The 17,874-nt window shown below is 37.0% G+C and overlaps 1 protein-coding gene across 1 annotated transcript in view; it reads left to right on the top strand.

Annotated features, from left to right (window-relative positions):
* Positions 1–17,874, top strand: part of LOC132381496 (striatin-3-like) — an 84,733-nt gene that overhangs the window by 18,045 nt on the left and 48,814 nt on the right. Inside the window, exon 4 of the mRNA XM_059950940.1 lies at positions 8,305–8,386. Coding sequence (XP_059806923.1) covers positions 8,305–8,386 — 82 coding nt within the window. The remainder of the gene's footprint in view (positions 1–8,304; positions 8,387–17,874) is intronic.

The raw sequence follows: 17,874 nt of genomic DNA on the forward strand, positions 1-17,874 counted from the left end.
ATAGAGTGCATTTTGGCCCTTTTAAAATTGTTAATTCATTAGGATCTGGACTTAATTTGAGCTTGACCTTATGGGTCCTGTAGGATATCAAAAGTTACATCACATGACTTGGTTTTGGATCACAGCTTCTCTGCCTTGCCCTCTGCTGGGTACTTACGTAGATCATATGTTACACAGCACAGAAACAGGTCCACAGCAACCAAGTGTATGCCAGTCATCAAGCACCAATTTACACTAACTCCAGTTATTATTCTTCCCTCTTGTCCAATCAATTCCGCCTCACCTCACTAGATCTGACCATTCATCCGCACTGAAAAGTTCAAAGTATATTTATTAACAAAGTATGTGTACATTATGCAACCTTGAGATTGGCCTCCTTACAGATAGCCACAAAACAAGACACTCAGAAGAACTCATTTTTTTTAAAAAAAGGTCTGTCAACACCCAGTGTGCAGAGAGAGGGAAAAAACCTAATCGTGCAAGCAGTAAAAGTAAGCAAATAGTATTTAGAAGGAAAATGAGTCCTTGGACACAAGGCCCAGAGCAGGCCCACAGCCTCAGCCTCCGTGCAGCAAAGAATGGTGTAAACGTCACAGAGAAGCGAGTAGAACTGGCCCGACCTTCGTCTCTGGTCCTGACACCCTACCTTTTCAATTCTCTGTACAGTGACCAAGTTAATTTACTAGCCCACATGTCTTTGGACAGGGATTCCCAACCTATTTTATGCCATGGACCAATGCCATTAAGGGCCTGTGAGATAGTGTGAATTGTCTCCAGCGTTTGAAGCTGTGAACTCCAGGTTGGGGGCCCCTGCTTTAGGATCTAGGAAATACTCTCTACATAGCATTGGAAGTCTGATTTGAACCTGGAGCTGTGAGGCTTCAGATTTACTAGCTGTACCAGTGTGCCACCCCAGTCACAGTTCTGTCTGGTTAGCATCTTTCATCGGAAATAATTTGGTTTTTGCCTTCCACACTCGTTCAGACAGATCATTCCCCTGCCTTGTTTGCATGGAATGGAACATTCTGGCTCTTGAGATTGCAAGTTATGGTGAGATTTCGCAGCAAGGATTTAATGCTGTGGCTTTACAAGGCATTGGTCAAACCATGCTTGAAGTATTGCGAATATCTTTGGGCCTCTTATCTAAGAAAAGAAATGCTACCATAGGAGAGGGTGCAGAGGAGGTTCACAAGAATGATTCCAGGAATGAAATGGTTAATGTGATTGATTTCTCTGAGCCTGTACTCGCTGGGGTTTTGAAGAATGAGGGTGGATCTTATTGAAACCTATCGATTATTGAAAGGCCTAGATAGAGTGGATGTGGTGAGAATGTTTCTTGCAATGGGAGAGTCTAGGACCAGAGTACACAACCTTGGAATACAAGTACATTCCTTTAGAACAGAGGTGAAGAGGAATTTCTTTAGCCAGAGGGTAGTGAATCTGGAATTCATTGCCACAGGTGGCTGTAGAGGCCAAGTCATTAGTATATTTAAAACTGATGTTGATAAATTCTTGATTAATATGAGCATGACCAGATATGTGGAGAAGAGAGGAGAATGGCATTTAGAGGGATAAGAAATCAGCCATGATGGAATGGCAGAGCAGACTCAATAGCCAATTGGCCTAATTCTGCTCCTTTGTCTTTTACGGTCTGAGGTCAGTGACCACTTTGAGGTTTCTTCTCTGTATGCCTCTCTACTCCCACCTCTGGTGCCTCTGTCCTGTTGATGTCACAGGGCGTATTTAGGGGTCCTGATGTCACATTCTGTAAAGGGTATAATTCTGTGATTATGACTATACCAGTTTGTAAATCTGATCTAGTTTTCTAATTTGGGAACTAGTTGTCAGATATTTGTGACGGAAACCTTAGTATTAGTAGGTTGGTTGAGTTGGGCATGAGTTTGCCATGCCTAAATTTAATGCCTAGCTTGGTGCCATTTTTGTCCCTTTTTTTGTTTTACGGTAGGGAAAGTGTTTTAACTGAATGGCTTGTTAAACAGCATCTGGGGCAAACTGGGAAAGGACAACAGATTTCCTATGCTGAAAGATGTTAATGACCCAGTTGTGCTTTTAGAATAATCTTGCCTGCTACATTGTCATCATTATTAAGACTAGTTTTTTTTTTGTTTAAAAAAAACCATTCTACTGGATTTAAATTACATGGATACCAGTCATCATTTTAATTTTGTACCAATCTGTGATGCTGGCATGGGCAGTCTGGCAATCAGAGGAGTTGTGACAGACTGGAAATAAACAACAAATAAACAACAAACAACCCCTGTTTCAGAGATTACTGCAGAGAAGATAAAAATCACTGATGACACAGCTATTGGACTGTCATATAAGGCTGCATCTATGAGGAACTCCTGGGACTGTGGTGCCTGGTGACACCCAACCTTTCTGTCAGACATGATTCCAGCCACTGGATGATTTCTTTTAGTGAACTTCCATAACTCTGCTAACAACTAGGTCAAGCTATTTGCATGTTTCTGATGAAATCCATTGGATATTTTGGTGAAAATTTAATGACTTTGAAACCCATGAACACTATCTTACTTTTTGCACTACTTATCTTTTATGTATATATTTATTTTCTTTCTAGCTTAGCTTACTACCTATTTTGCTGCAAACACAAGGAAATCTGCCGATGCTGGAGATTCAAACAACAACACACACAAAATGCTGGTGGAACACAGCAGGCCAGGCAGCATCTATAGGGAGAAGCACTGTCGATGTTTCGGGCTGAGACCCTTCGTCAACAGTGCTTCTCCCTATAGATGCTGCCTGGCCTGCTGTGTTCCACCAGTATTTTGTGTGTGTTGTGCCTATTATGCTGTTGGCATTTAGAGCAGCAATGAAGGTCCTCTAACTCTGGTGGCATTCAGGTCTTCCTTCATTATGTCAGTAGGCTTTCTCTCAATTTTCACTACTGTCGGCCGTGCATGCCCCAGGTGGAGATTCAGGAACACCATTGTAGTCAGATGTAGAAGATTCTTCATTGCTGTTTCATAACAGTTTTGTTTTCCCAGCGAGGGTGGTACACCCTGAGCTGAATCCCGAACATGAAGGATGGATGGACCGCTCTTAGTCTGTCCTCTAACCTTTGACCTTTTAGCATTGGTAACCCCACCAAGAGCCAAAGCTTAAAGCCCTGACTTCAGCCAACATAGCTCTCCAGGTCATTGATGCACGTAAGTCTCCATGCCTGACGACAAGATTGTGGGCCTCTTGGAGGATATTGCTTATTGTAACATATAAAATGCTTTGTTGCTTTTTATTTTATATATGTATTGCTCTGTACCGCTGCCACAATAACATATTTCTTTGATAACAAACCTGGTTCTGATGCAATAAGCATTATTTACATCCTTTTGCCTGTTCCAATTTGGAAGAGTTCAAAATTATTTAAAAATAAGTCTTTCGTTAGCTGTCATTGTTGGATTCAACCTTACTAAATTAATGCATTAAATAGCAATTAGATCTCTCTGAAACATATTAGTATCTCCAACAGGCAAGCCTAGAATTATACAATTAGCAATTTCAAATTGAAAGCTGTTAAATCCATACTGTTAACGCAAATTAAGCCTTTGGCTTACCAGTCCAGTAATCACTGTGCCATCAGTGTGCCATATGTTTGCATTTGAATCCATGGACCCACTGACTGCAGATTGTTGGCAGAACACTTAACTGTGGAGATCCTTGTAGTTAGCTGCCGTTCCATTGGCACATGTTGACTGCTGATCTTTTCTTTCCCCAATACCTTGAGTTAGACTGCTTATGCTAGTTAGAGTCTGGTGTGGATGGGTAATAACATCTTTTCGCTGACTTAATACCTTGAGGAAGCATCCTCAAGGATGCCCACTTCGCCCACTGCTTGATTATCTCTACACTCATTATAGCCTGGCTAAGGAGAGCTCAAACGCCATCCATCAATTTCCTGATTGCACCACAGTTGTTGGTAGACGCTCAGATGGTGAGGAGAAGGCTTATAAGAGTGAGATAGTTTAGCTGGTTGATTGATGTTGCAACAATCTCCCACCCAACACCAGAAAGACCATGGAGCTGATTGTGGATTTCAGGGGAAGTCGGGAGGTCACACACTGGTTCTCATTAAGGGATCAGCAGTGGAAAGGGTGAGCAGCTTCAAGTTACTGGGTGTCAGCATCTTGGTTGCAATCACAAAGAGAATTGATTGGTTACCAATGATTCATAAATTTTGGAAGAGAGTATTATGGTTGATTGCATTGGTATGGAGCCTCCAGTGTGCAGAACTGCAAGAGGCTACAGAGGGTTATAGATTCAGCCAGTTCCACAACCCATCAAGAACACAGCCAAAGATCAAAGTAAAATTTATTATCAGAGTACATACATGTCACCACATACAACCCTGAGATTCTTTTTCTTGCGGGCATATTTAGCAAATGCATAGAACAGTAACTAAACAGGATCAATGAACAACAAACTCTGCAAATTCAAATATAAGTAAATAGCAATAAATAATGAGAGCATAAAATAATAATATAAAGAGTCTGTTGGTTGTGGAAACACCAGAAGTAGAATGAGTGCAGTTATCACATCAAGAGAAAATCTGCAGATACTGGAAATCAGAATAACACACACGAAATGCTGAAGGAACTCAGCAGGCCAGGCAGCATCTATGGAAAAGTCAACTGTACAGTTGAAACGTCAACTGTAGTCTTGTCTTGTCCTGGCCTGCAGCATTCCTCCAGCATTTTGGGAGTGTAGCTATCCCCTTTTATTCAAGTACCCGATGGTTGTGGGGTAGTAACTGTTCTTGAACTTGGTGGTATGAATCCTGAGGCACTTGTACCTTCTCTGATGATAGCAGCGAGAAAAAGCCGTGGTCTGGTTGGTGAAGATTTTTGATTGTGGATGCTGCTTTTCTACAGCAATGTTCTATGTAGATGTGCACAGTGGCTGGGAGGACTTCACCTGTGGGCTGAATCTACAACAATAAAGGGTAATCTCTCCACTATCAAGCTTGTGTTCAAGAGACAGTGTCTCAGGAAGGTGACATTCATCATTCAAGATCCTCACCTTCTGGGGCCTGCCCTCTTGTTAATTACATCAAGGGGGAGATACAGGAGTTTGAGAACCCACACACAATGATTTAGGAACAGCTTCTTCCCCTCCGCCATCAGATTTCTGAATGTTCTGGAAGCATTAAGTTTTGCACTGTTTAATTTTGCCTTTTATACTGTAAGGCAACAAGTTTCACATGATACAAATGAAAAAGTATAATTTTTTAATGTTATTTACTTAATTGGGTTCTCTTTGTCTAGTTTTAGGACTTGCATGAAGTCACCTGATCACATTTTGGGTCATATTTATTCAGAAATAGAGAATATTCTTAAGGGTTTACAAACTTTGTAGTACCACTGTTTGTCAGTGATAAATTTGATTCTGATTCATTGGGTGCTATTCTTTAACTCCAGTCAGACTGGAAATTGGGAGTCCTTCTGTAGTATGTACCAGAGCTTAGTGCAATGCCTGTACCCATAGAAAGAACAGTTAGTTTGGACCTATACTGGTTAAATTTTCTGGAAAACAGAATTGCTTTCAAATTAGAATGTGATTTGTTGCTAAGTGAAATTTTACTAATAAATATTTGTGTTAATAGCATCCATTAAACACTTTGGAATTCTAAATGGCACAATTCTAGACTTGCCTTTATGATCTTCTGTAGATTTCAGTGGTTCCATTTAATATCAGAGAACGTATACAGTATCCAACCTGAAATTCTTACTCTTCACAGACATCCACAAAACAAAACTCCAAAGAATGAATGACAGAAAAACAGTTCATCAAAGCCCCCTTCCCACGCACATGCAGCAATAAAGCATCAATTCTGCCCCTCCCCTCCCCCCACTTACTCTAGCAGAAAGCATCAGCCCCCCACCATCCACCATGTAGGCAATAGCAAAGTCCCCAATTTGCAGAGCCGCATTCAAATCCTATTTAATGCTTTAATTCAGAGGTTCCCAACCAGGAGTCCACAGACCCCTAAGTTGGTGGTAAGGTTCCATGGCATATAAAATGGTTGGGAATCCCTGCTTTAATTGGACTTCTATGAAGATATGAATGTGGAGTTGGCCACTTAGTCTCTGAAGCCGTCAGCAAGATAGCGTCTGATCTGATTTTTAACCGGCTCTGCTTTCCCGTCTACCCCAAGTATCCTTTCAACTCACCAACTTATTTGTGTATCAAATAAGTGTCTGTCATGTAAATACTGTGTATAAAAGTTCTGGCACCATCGTATTCATTCTAAATATTGCAAATTATTATTTATTTGCAGTAATATAAATTATTTATATATTTATAAATTAAATATTGCAAAATTGCAAATCTACTACAGTTAGTATCCTCAGTTCCAAAACGATTAAGAAGTGTTATTGAAAGGAAAGGTGATGTAGCACAATTCTAAATTTGTGTATATTTACAAAATACAATTAAGTTGGTCAGTAAAACTATTAAAATTCTTTTCTTTGTACTTTTGTCAGTTAAATAAAGGTTGACGTGTATTAACATATCACAGATTTTTGTTTTTATTGCATTTTGGAAAATATCCCAACTTTTCTGGAAATGGGGTTTGTATTTATTTATTGAGATACAGTGCAGAGTAGGCCCTTTTGGCCCTTCAACCTTACAACTCCCAACAACCAATTTAATCCTAGTCTAATCACAGGATGATTTACAAGGAACAATTAACCTACTAGCCGGTATGTCTTAGGAACGTGGGGGAAACTGGAGCACCCGATAGAAATCCATATAGTCGCATTGAGAACGTAGAAACTCCTTACAGACAGCAGTGGAAATTGAACTCAGGCCATTGTGTTAACCAGTACACCACCCCTATTACTGGAAGAATTTTCAGAAAATTTCCGGTGGCTGTGCTTGCACTATTGGTTGTGGTCATTAGTTACAATCCCAGGGTACATCTGCAATAATTCCTCAAAGCTGCAGCTGTGGACTGTCAGCCTTAGTGAACTTTCTCATTTCATAATCTCTGGAGCAAAGCTGATTGCTCTCTGTTTCAGAAGTGCTTAAATATATTTTGATTCATTTGGTAATGAAACCATGCATACAGGTCCTACAGCATGACAAATTGAAATTGAAAAGTGGCAGCCATAGTATTTGAATTGCGTTAAATAGTCTAATTAAAAATAAACTGTTCTTAGTAATGAGCAGATTGTCCTGATTGTTGTAATGCCAGTCCTGCAGTATTACCTGAGTAAAATGACTTGGGCTCTCATCTCTCCTCCCATCTCAGGTCAGGACCACAGACCTGATTAATATTCTTAATCAAAAGACTTAACTGTTTATTCCTCTTCATAGATGCTGCTTGACCTACTCAACAATACAGGAACACCTTCTTCCCTTCTACCATCCCATTTCTAAGTGGTCATTGAACCCATGAACACTACCTCAGTATTTTTTATTTCTATTTTTTGTGCTACTTATTTAATTTGACTATTTAATATATGCCCATACTGTAATTTACAATTTTTAATTATTAAGTATTGCATTGTACTGCTGCCGCAAAAACAACAACTTTCACATCCTGGGCTGGTGAAATTAAGCCTGAATCTGATTCCTGCAGCATTTTGTGTGCGTTCATCTGTATTTCTAGCATTTCCAGAATCGCTTGTGTTTAAAAGTTCCAACTATCTGTCTTTAATCCTTACCAGCATTGTCAAATACCCAACTTTGATATCCTGAGGAATACCTTGGGTAATATGTTGATCACGTTTTGATCAGTGGTAATATTGCAGTGCTCGAATATAGGATGGTCATGGATCCAATCCCAGAATTGTCCCTTTATTATTTGAATCTGTCCAGGTAAAAATGACATAGAAGAGGGTACTATTCTACCATGTTGTCAACTTTAAGAAAGCAAACTTGCATGAATGGGCAGCAAATTTGACAAAGTATTGGTGAACTGCTTCAGGTCCTGAATGTAACTGATCACTTCTATGCATTGATTTTCAGAGCTGCTTTTTGGTCTTGAAACAGAAAATTATGCTACTTCTACAACTTTTTATTGTTTTTTTGCAAGCATCATTCTGCTTAATTTGTGTTTTGTTTTTCCAGAGACTATTGAAATAAAGTTAATAATAAATAAACAATTTCTCCCTGCTCAAAAATATTCCATGTAGAAATAGGTTTAACTGCCCCATTATGTGGTACAAAAGTAAATCAGCAAACTTTTTATTTCTGCAACTATTACTGGGATGTTTCGTTGCACAACATTAATCAACTTTTTTTTTTGTGTATGTGTTTCAGTTATAAATAATGGCCTTGATGTATCAGCATTAGAACAGAACAGTCCATCATCATGGAATGAAGGACGTCAGCTACTGAGACAGTAAGCACTCGCTATCCTCTATTTCTAATAGAAAATTCTTTTGAAAGAGTTATGCTGCATAAAGATATCCAGGCTGGTTCTGAAATAGCCTGTGAAAATAACATCAGCAAATTTGCTGATGATACTAAGCTGGGTGGCAGTGTGACGTGATGAGGATGTTAGGAGAATTCAGGGTGACTTGGATAGGCTGGGTGAGTGGGCAGATACTTGGTAGATGGCGTTTAATGTGAATAAGTGTGAGGTTATCCACTTTGGGAGTAAGAACAGGAAGGCAGATTATTATCTGAATGGTGTAGAGTTAGGTAAGGGAGAAATACAAAGAGATCTAGGAGTCCTTGTTCATCAGTCACTGAAGGTGAATGAGCAAGTGCAGCAGGCAGTGAAGAAAGCTAATGGAATGTTGGCCTTTATTACAAAGGGAATTGAGTACGAGAGCAAGGAAATCCTCTTGCATTTGTAGAGCCCTGGTGAGACCACACCTGGAGTATTGTGTACAGTTTTGGTCTCCAGGGTTAAGGAAGGACATCCTGGCTGTAGAGGAAGTGCAGCGTAGATTCACGAGGTTAATTCCTGGGATGTCTGGACTGTCTTACGCAGAGAGGTTAGAGAGACTGGGCTTGTACACGCTGGAATTAAGGAGATTGAGAGGGGATCTGATTGAAACATATAAGATTATTAAGGGATTGGACAAGATTATTAAGAGGCAGGAAATATGTACCAGATGCTGGGGGAGTCCAGTACCAGAGGGCAAGGTTTGAGAATAAGGGGTAGTTCATTTAGGACAGAGTTAAGGAAAAACTTCTCCCAGAGAGTTGTGGGGGTCTGGAATGCACCGCCTCGGAAGGTAGTAGAGGCCACTTCTCTGGATGCTTTCAAGAAGGAGCTAGATAGGTATCTTATGGATAGGGGAATCAAGGGATATGGGGACAAGGCAGGAACCGGGTATTGATAGTAGTTGATCAGCCATGATCTCAAAATGGCGGTGCAGGCTCGAGGGGCCAAATGGTCTACTTCTGCACCTATTGTCTATAAAGGCCGGTAAAGTAAATGGTTTTGGGTTTTCCTGACACTTGCTGTATTCTTCTTCTTAGTCCATCACCCCTTCTCTCCCAGAGATAAGGTCTTTGGAGCTTTTGTTAGTGTTTCTGTAGCTCTAGGTTTTTACGGGATGGGGTTTCTAGCCCCCTATGCCTACCCCCCCCCCCCCCCCCACCGTGCAAAAGGGCTTGGAACTGCCCATGGTGGAGTTACTTCTTGTATTACCTTGCATTAATTCTATAGCAGAGGGAGCACAGGCCATCTCACAAGTGTATAAATGCTAATTTGGAACAGCAGAACTTGCTTGAATCAGGAGTTTGATGTGTATGCAAATTAATGGGATCCAGAATTTAAATTTTCTCTGATAATGCAGCTCTCCGTGCCATGCTCTAAAGTAAACCCCAAAGTCATCAATTTATGGAAAGTGGCTTTTATGCAGTTTGCCTGCTAATCTCTTCATGAAGGATATCACCTTTGCACCTGCAATGGCATCTATTTCTGTTGCAATGTTTGCCCAACGTAAGCAGAAAAAATCTTAAAATGTGATTGTGCTATTCTGACATGTTGGACAAACACATTCTTGCCTGTACATGAATGTTTTAGCAATCAAACTACAACCAATTAGCAACCATTTTGTGCCAGGCATGTTTAACCTAGTGGTTAATGTTCTTTGAGAGCGTTCAACTTTGTAGGCTTTAGGTATTAACATCACATAAAAACAATGGTATATAACAGCCTTCGTGATTCTTTGGATCTTATGCTTGAGTAATTTTGTTATCTCCTTCTCTCCAATCATTAATTCTCTCCAATTTCCATTTCCTTCCCATAACATGCAAAGTAAATTTATTATCAAAATATGTATATGCTGCGTATACTACCTCGATTAATTTTATTTAATGAGATATAGTACGGAATAACTCCTGCTGGCCCTTCAAGCCACACTGTCCAGCAATCCCCAATTTAACCCCAGCCTAATCACGGGACAATTTGCAATAGCCAGATAACCTGCCAACCAGTACATCTTTGGTACGTGAGAGGAAACCAGAGTACGCGGAGGAAACCCCTGCAGTCACGGGGGAAACGTACAAACTCCTTTCAGGCCAAACAGTAATTGAACCCGGGTCACCGGTACTCTAAAGCAATACACTATCATGCCCCCCCCCCTTGCATTTTCTTGCAAACATTTAAAATACAATAGGATCTTTGAAAAGCCATACATAGAGACGTTGTTAGCACAGTAGCATAGCGTTTAGTGCCAGCTGTAAGAAGTGCATTCATTTGCTGTCATTATTTATCAAGAGTTTGATAGACACAGACAGACACATTTCACTGCATGTTTCAATGTACATGTAACATAAAGCTAATCCAATCTAATCTGTAGACCAGGGGTTTCCAACCTGGGGTCCGTGGACCCCTTGGTTAATGGCTACAGTGTGCAAAAAGTGACAAACTACAAATAAAAAAATACTGAGAACTTGAGTTGTAAAGAGTCCTTGAAAGTGAGTGTGTAGGTCATTGAATCAGTACAGAGTTGTAAGTTATACACAGAGGTTCAGGACCCTGATGATAATTACTGTTCTTGGTGTGATATCAATTCTTACCTATTCAGATTTTACCTATACAGGTTATTTCCCCAAGTTGGTTTCCAGACCTCATGTCCATAAAGTTCCTCAAGCAAATGTCTTTTGAGTGTGATTCTCTTCCCATGAGGCAGAGAGGTGATGAAAATAGTAAAGTTGGAAGTTTCTTCAACTCAGGGTTTTGATGAGGTAGACTTGAAATGTAAAATTTCAACTGCAGAAATATTTGCATTGTTTCTATAGCTCTCAGAAATAAAGCATTAATGTCTGTGATCATAAATGGAGCATATGCAACCTATTTAACTGACTAAGTTACAAGCAGAGATAGAAGGGAAAAGAAGTGTAGGCTCAGTTTAACACCTTGCCATGTACATCCAGGATGCTGCCTAAATATTTTTGAAGCTGCCTTATGTCCTTCCATCAACTGGGTAGAGTGTGGCCCATGTGTTAGCGGCTTTATTTAAAAAAAAATTTAATTGAATTTTCAAATAGGTTACAGAAAGAAAAAAAATTATCAACCCTTCCCCCCTCCCCTTAACCCCTCCCCCCAAATGTATCCCTATATAGAAAAAAAGAGAAAAAAAAAGAAAGGAAGAAAGAAAAAAGAAAGAAAGAATGCCTGGATATCGGAAGATTCCCACATGCTCCACGAGTTCATAATAGCTTTAATATGTATATTTATTTCTTTCCCCAGATAACAAATAATTTTATCTTCGGAGCACCTATATATTTAATCCTATTTTTTGTAAATAAGGGTGCCAAATTTTCAGAAATATTTCATATTTATCTCTTAAATTGTAAGTAATTTTTTCAAGTGGAATGCAGCTAAAAATTTCATTCTTCCAACAATCTATACTTAAGTATGAATCCGATTTCCAAGTAACTGCAATAGCCTTTTTGGCTACTGCCAATGCAATTTTTATGAATTCTTTCTGATATTTGTTCAATTTGGACTTCAATTTTATCTCTTCAGTATTGCCTAGTAAAAATAATGTTGGATTATGTGGAAGTTGTATTCCAATAATTTCTTCCAGTAAAACTCTTAAATTTTTCCAAAAAGGTTGAATTTTAAAACGAGACCAAGTACAGTGTAAAAAAACTACCAATTTCTTGGTTACATCGAAAAAATTGATCAGATAAATTTTAGTTTAATCTATTTATTTTTTGTGGTGTAATATATATTTGGTGTAAAAAGTTATACTAATCTTAGTCAAACATTTATTGTATTTGTCATACTGGCAAGACATAATCTTGACCAACTTGTTTCATCAATTTTAATATTCAAATCAGTTTCCCATTTTGTCTTGACTTATGAATTCCTTGTTTAATTGCCTGTTTTTGAATCAAATTATACATACCAGAAATAATTTTTAAAATTTTTCCTTTATGAATTAAAGTTTCTATTTTATTAGGTTTTGGCAATAACATTGTTTGACTCAGTTTATCTCTTAACTAAGCCTTTAATTGGAAATAACAGAAAAGAGTGTTATTTGATATTTTATATTTATTCTTTAATTGGCCAAATGACATTAATATACCTCCTTCAAAACAGTCTCCTATATATCTAATCCCTTTGTGAAACCAGTTATATAAAAGTTGATTATCCATTGTAAAAGGGATGTTTATTTTGAATTAAAGGTCTCTTTGCTAATAAAGATTTTTTTATCTCATCATCAACATTTATCTTATTCCATAAATCAATCAAATGTTTCAGTATAGGAGATTTTTTCTTTTCCCATATCCATTTAGATTCCCATTTATTTATAAAATCTTCTGGTATATTTTCTCCTATTTTATCTAATTCTATTCTAATCCATGCTGGTTTATCTTCATCAAAAAAAGATGCAATAAATCTAAGTTGATTTGCTTGGTAATAATTCTTAAAATTTGGTAATTGTAACCCTCCTAGGTCAAATTTCCATGTCAGTTTTTCCAATGATATTCTTGACATCTTACCTTTCTAAAGGAATTTCCTCACACATTTATTTAACTCTTGAAAAAAACTTCTGCGATAATTGTATTAGTAGTGTTTGGAATAAATATTAAAATCTAGGGCATATGTTCATTTTTACAGCATTGACTCTATCTATTAATGTTATTGGTAACATCGTCCATTTATCAAGATCCTCTTGAATTTTTTTCAATAATGGCAAATAATTTAATTTATATAAATTCTTTATATCATTATCAACTCTTATACCTAAATACTTTATACCATTTATCGGCCATCTAAATTGAGTTATTAATCGACATTGACTATAATCTCCTTTAGTAAGGGATAGAATTTCACTTTTATCCCAATTTATTTTATACCCTGATATTTTCCCATATTCTTCCAATCTAGAAGATAATTTACGCAACAAATGTAATGGGTTAGTTCGATAAATCAGAACATCATCAGCAAATAAGTTACTCATATATTCCTCCTGATTAACTCTAAAACCCATAATATCTGAGTCAGTTCTAATTAATTCAGCTAATGGTTCTATCGCCAACACAAATATAGCAGGTGATAAAGGACAACCTTGTCTAGTTGACCTTGTTAACTGAAATGATGTTGAAATTTGGCCATTTGTCACCACTTTAGCCTTGGGGTTAGTATTTAAGGTTTTAATCCATTTTATGAAGGATACTCCTAATCCATATTTTTCCAATACCTTAAATAAAATATCCCATTCCAATCTATCAAATGCTTTTTCTGCATCCAAAGCAACTGCCACGCTCATTTCTTCCCTCTTTTGTGCCAAATGAATTATGCTAAGTAACCGAGTTACATTATCTGCCGATTGTCTATTTTTAATAAATTCTGTTTGATCCATGTGTATTAATTTTGGTAAGTATTCAGATAATCTATTAGATAAAATCTTTGCTATTATTTTATAGTCTGTGTTCAACAAAGAAATACGTCTATATGATGTTGGCTTTAAAAGATCTCTCTTTTTTTGGCAATACTATTAAAATAGCTGTTGAAAAAGATTCTGGAAATTTATGAGTTCTTTCCGCTTGGTGTATTAGTTCCATAAAAGGAGGAATTAATAAATTTTTAAACTTTTTGTAAAATTCAGGCAGAAAACCATCTTCCCCTGGAGATTTATTACTCTGAAGTGATCCTAGAGCTTCTTAGACCTCTTTTAATGTAAAAGGCATATCTAATCCCTTCTGTTCTTCTGAATTCAATTTTAGGAGAGTTATTTGTGATAAAAACCTTTCTAAACAATATTTTGTGATTCTGATTGATTATTATATTGTACCTTCTTATTAACAAGTTGTCTTTATTTTTCTTCTGTCATATATCTTTGAGATTCTTTTTCTAATTTTGTAATCTCTTTTTCCAATTGATCTATTTCTACCATATATTCCTTCTTAATTTTAGAAGTATAATTTATTATCTGGCCTCACAAATATGCCTTCATCGCTTCCCATAATATAAATTTATCATCAACTGAATGTAAGTTTGTATCTTTAAAAAAACTGAATCTGTTTTTTCATAAAATCACAAAAATCTTGACGTTTTAATAATATTGAATTAAATCTCATTCTGTAAATCAATTCCTCCTTATCCATCATTATTGTCATTATCAAAGGGGAATGATCTGACAATATTCTTGCTTTATATTCCATGTTTTTCACTCTGTCTTGAATATTCGCTGATAGTAGGAAAAAAATCTATCCTGGAATAAGTTTTATGTCTATTTGAATAAAATGAATAATCTCTTTCTCTTGGGTTAATTCTTCTCCATATATCAGTCAAATTTAAATCTTTCATCAATGATAAAGTTAATTTTGCTACTTTTGGTTTTGTAGCAACCTTTGTTGACCTATCTAAAACTGGGTCTAGACAAAAGTTAAAGTCTCCACCTATTAATATTTTATCATGTGCATCAGCCAAATTCAAAAAAACGTCTTGTATAAATTTTACATCATTTTCATTTGGTGCATAAATATTCATATGTCCATAGTTCTGAAAAGATTTGACAGTGTATAATTACATATCTTTCCGCAGAATCAATTCATCCATTTTGTATTTTAATTGGTAAAGTTTTGTTGACCAAAATTGCAATTCCCCTCGCTTTTGAATTAAATGAAGCTGTTATAACATTTCCGACCCAATCTGTCTTTAATTTCTGATGTTCTATCTCTGTTAAATGTGTTTCTCATATAAAAGCTATATCTATTTTCATTTTCTTAATGTATGTTAAAATTCTTTTTCTTTTCACCAGTCCATTAAGCCCATTAACATTAAAACTTTAAAAATTCAGTAAATTAGTCGTTATTTTTAACGGGGTTACTCCAGTCTATAATAATATATAATATTTCAACTCTCATAGTATCTTGGGGAGTTATTTTAAAATTCTCCGTGTTGCTATGTGTCTCCCCTCCGACCATCCAGGCAAAGAAAGAAAGATAAAAGAAAAATAGATTATAAAGAAAAAAAAAACCCTGCTAATGTTGTGAATGAAAAATAGCGATCGATCTGAAGTTTCCCCAGCTCCCCTGTAACATGAAAAAAGTATATATAAGAGAAGAAAAAATAATATCACTACTCTCGATTAATATTTCTCAAATTTTTACTTTCTCCCCTGTATCATATAATTAAAAGTATATTTAAATATTCTTCTGTCCTTAATGTCCATCAACTCACTTCAGTGTCCCCATCTTTATCTTTAATCTATTTCACTTTAAAATCTTTACTGTGTCTAGTGAAAATATGGGCATTCTTGTGCAAACTCCTCTGCATCCCGATGATCAGTAAAAAGTCTTCTTTTTCCGTCATCCAAAAAAATTATCAGTGTTGCCGGGTGGCGCAATATAAATTTATAACCCTTTTCCCATAAAACTTTTTTCGCTGGGTTAAATTCCTTCTTTCTCTTCAAAAGGTCATAACTTGGATCAGGATAGAAAAGAACTGCTTTCCCTTCTATCATCAATGGCTCACTTCTCTTTCTGGCATATTGGGAGCCGCCTTCAGGATCTTTTCTTTATCTTGATACCTTAAGCATTTTATCAAGATTGCTCATGGGTTTTTATCAGGTTGAGGTTTTGGTCTTAAGGCTCTGTGGACCCTTTCGATTTCAATCAACTGGGTTCCCTCTTCCATTTCCAAATTTTCCGGGATCCATTTTTGAAAAAATTTTTATTGGATCCTCTCCCTCCTTCCCTTCTTTAAGACCAACAATTTTAATATTATTTCGTCTACTAAAATTTTCAAGCACATCTATTTTTTCCAACAGTCGTTTTCTTTCTGATGTTTTCTTTCTGATATTATCTTCCATTTTATTCACTCTATCAATAGTGTCTCCCGTTATTTCTTCCAGCTTTTTAACTTTCTTGTCCGTTTTCTCCTGTTTTTTCACCATTTTATCAAACATAGTATTCATATTTTTAATCTTTTATTATTTTTAATGTTTTTAATTCTTTTAATTCATGCTTTATTTGCGCCAAAGCTTCTCTTATGTCTCCAGAATATCTTCCACATCCAACCTTTTCCTGTTGTTCTTCTTTTACCTCTTCATCTTCATCTGTATGTTCCAGAGAATCCGAATCCTCCTCGGGTTCATTTTCACTTCCGCTTCCAGTCGTAGCTGGGATTTGTAGTTGAAATTGCTCATGTTTGTGCATGCCCTTTCCTGCGCGCATGTGCAGTTCCTGTTGTTCCTTCTTGGAAACTTTTGATGTTGCAGCCGATTCCTGTTCTATATTGCTGGAGATAAGATGCACTTGAGTCCGAGGCTTCTTCATGGTGGCCGGCCTGGCTTGTACTGTCTGCAAAGTAGAAGTTTCCTTTGTCTGTTTAGGAGGCATATCTAAGGAAAATCCTGAGTAGTTTAGTCATTTTTAGAAAATATTTACTAACTTTTCTTCACTTAAACATTAATTTATTAGTTTTTTTACGGGAGAGCTGGATTTCCACGTCTTGATCCTACGTCATCACGTGATGTCCCACTGTTAGCGGCTTTATGTTATCATCATTATGTGCCATGTCGTATGATGTAGGTGATCATGGACTCACGACCATGATTGCTTTTGGCAAATTTTTCTACAGAAGTGGTTAGCCATTGTCTTCTGGTCAGTGTCTTTACAAGATGGGTGCCCCCAGCTATTATCAATTCTCTTCAGAGGTTGTCTGCTTAACGTCAGTGGTCACATAACCAGGACATGTGACATGCACCAACTTGGTCAGTCTATCATAACACCAGGCTCCATAGTATCCAAGACATTTTCAAGGAGCAATGCCTCAAAAAGGCATCATTCATCATTAAGGACCCCACCGCCCAAGTCATGCCTTGTTCTCATTGCTACACACACAATCTGCTTTCAGATTTCTGAATGTATATTGAACCCATGAATACTACATCACTACTTTTTAATTTCTGGTTTTGTACTACTTAGATAATTTATCCATTTAATACATGTATACTTACTGTGATTCAGTTTTCTATTGTGTATTGCATTATACTGTTGCCACATAGCCAACAAATTTCATGACATATGCTGGTGATATGAAAACCTGATTCTGATTTAAGAACTGCAGAGGAAAGTGAGATTGGAGAACATGGTTGTAGTTTAAAAGAACAATAAAATTAATCAGATCAGTGAAATCCAAATATGTCATTGTCAGGCATGATTTTAAACTAGGAAGTAGATTACTCACGAGATATGCATACATTCTTGTCTGTAATTTCTTCCACACTTCTGAATTACGAGGTGATTTTTCTGTTGAAGTTTTAGATCAAAGTACAAAGTACATTTATTAGCCAAGTATGTATGTTACGTACAAAGTATGTGTACTATTTCCTTATAGGCAACCACAAAACAAATCAACCCAATTGAACCCATTAAAAAAGACAAATCCATGCAAGCAATAAAAAG

The sequence above is a fragment of the Hypanus sabinus genome, chromosome 26, assembly GCF_030144855.1.
Source record: "Hypanus sabinus isolate sHypSab1 chromosome 26, sHypSab1.hap1, whole genome shotgun sequence".
Lineage (NCBI taxonomy): Eukaryota > Metazoa > Chordata > Chondrichthyes > Myliobatiformes > Dasyatidae > Hypanus > Hypanus sabinus.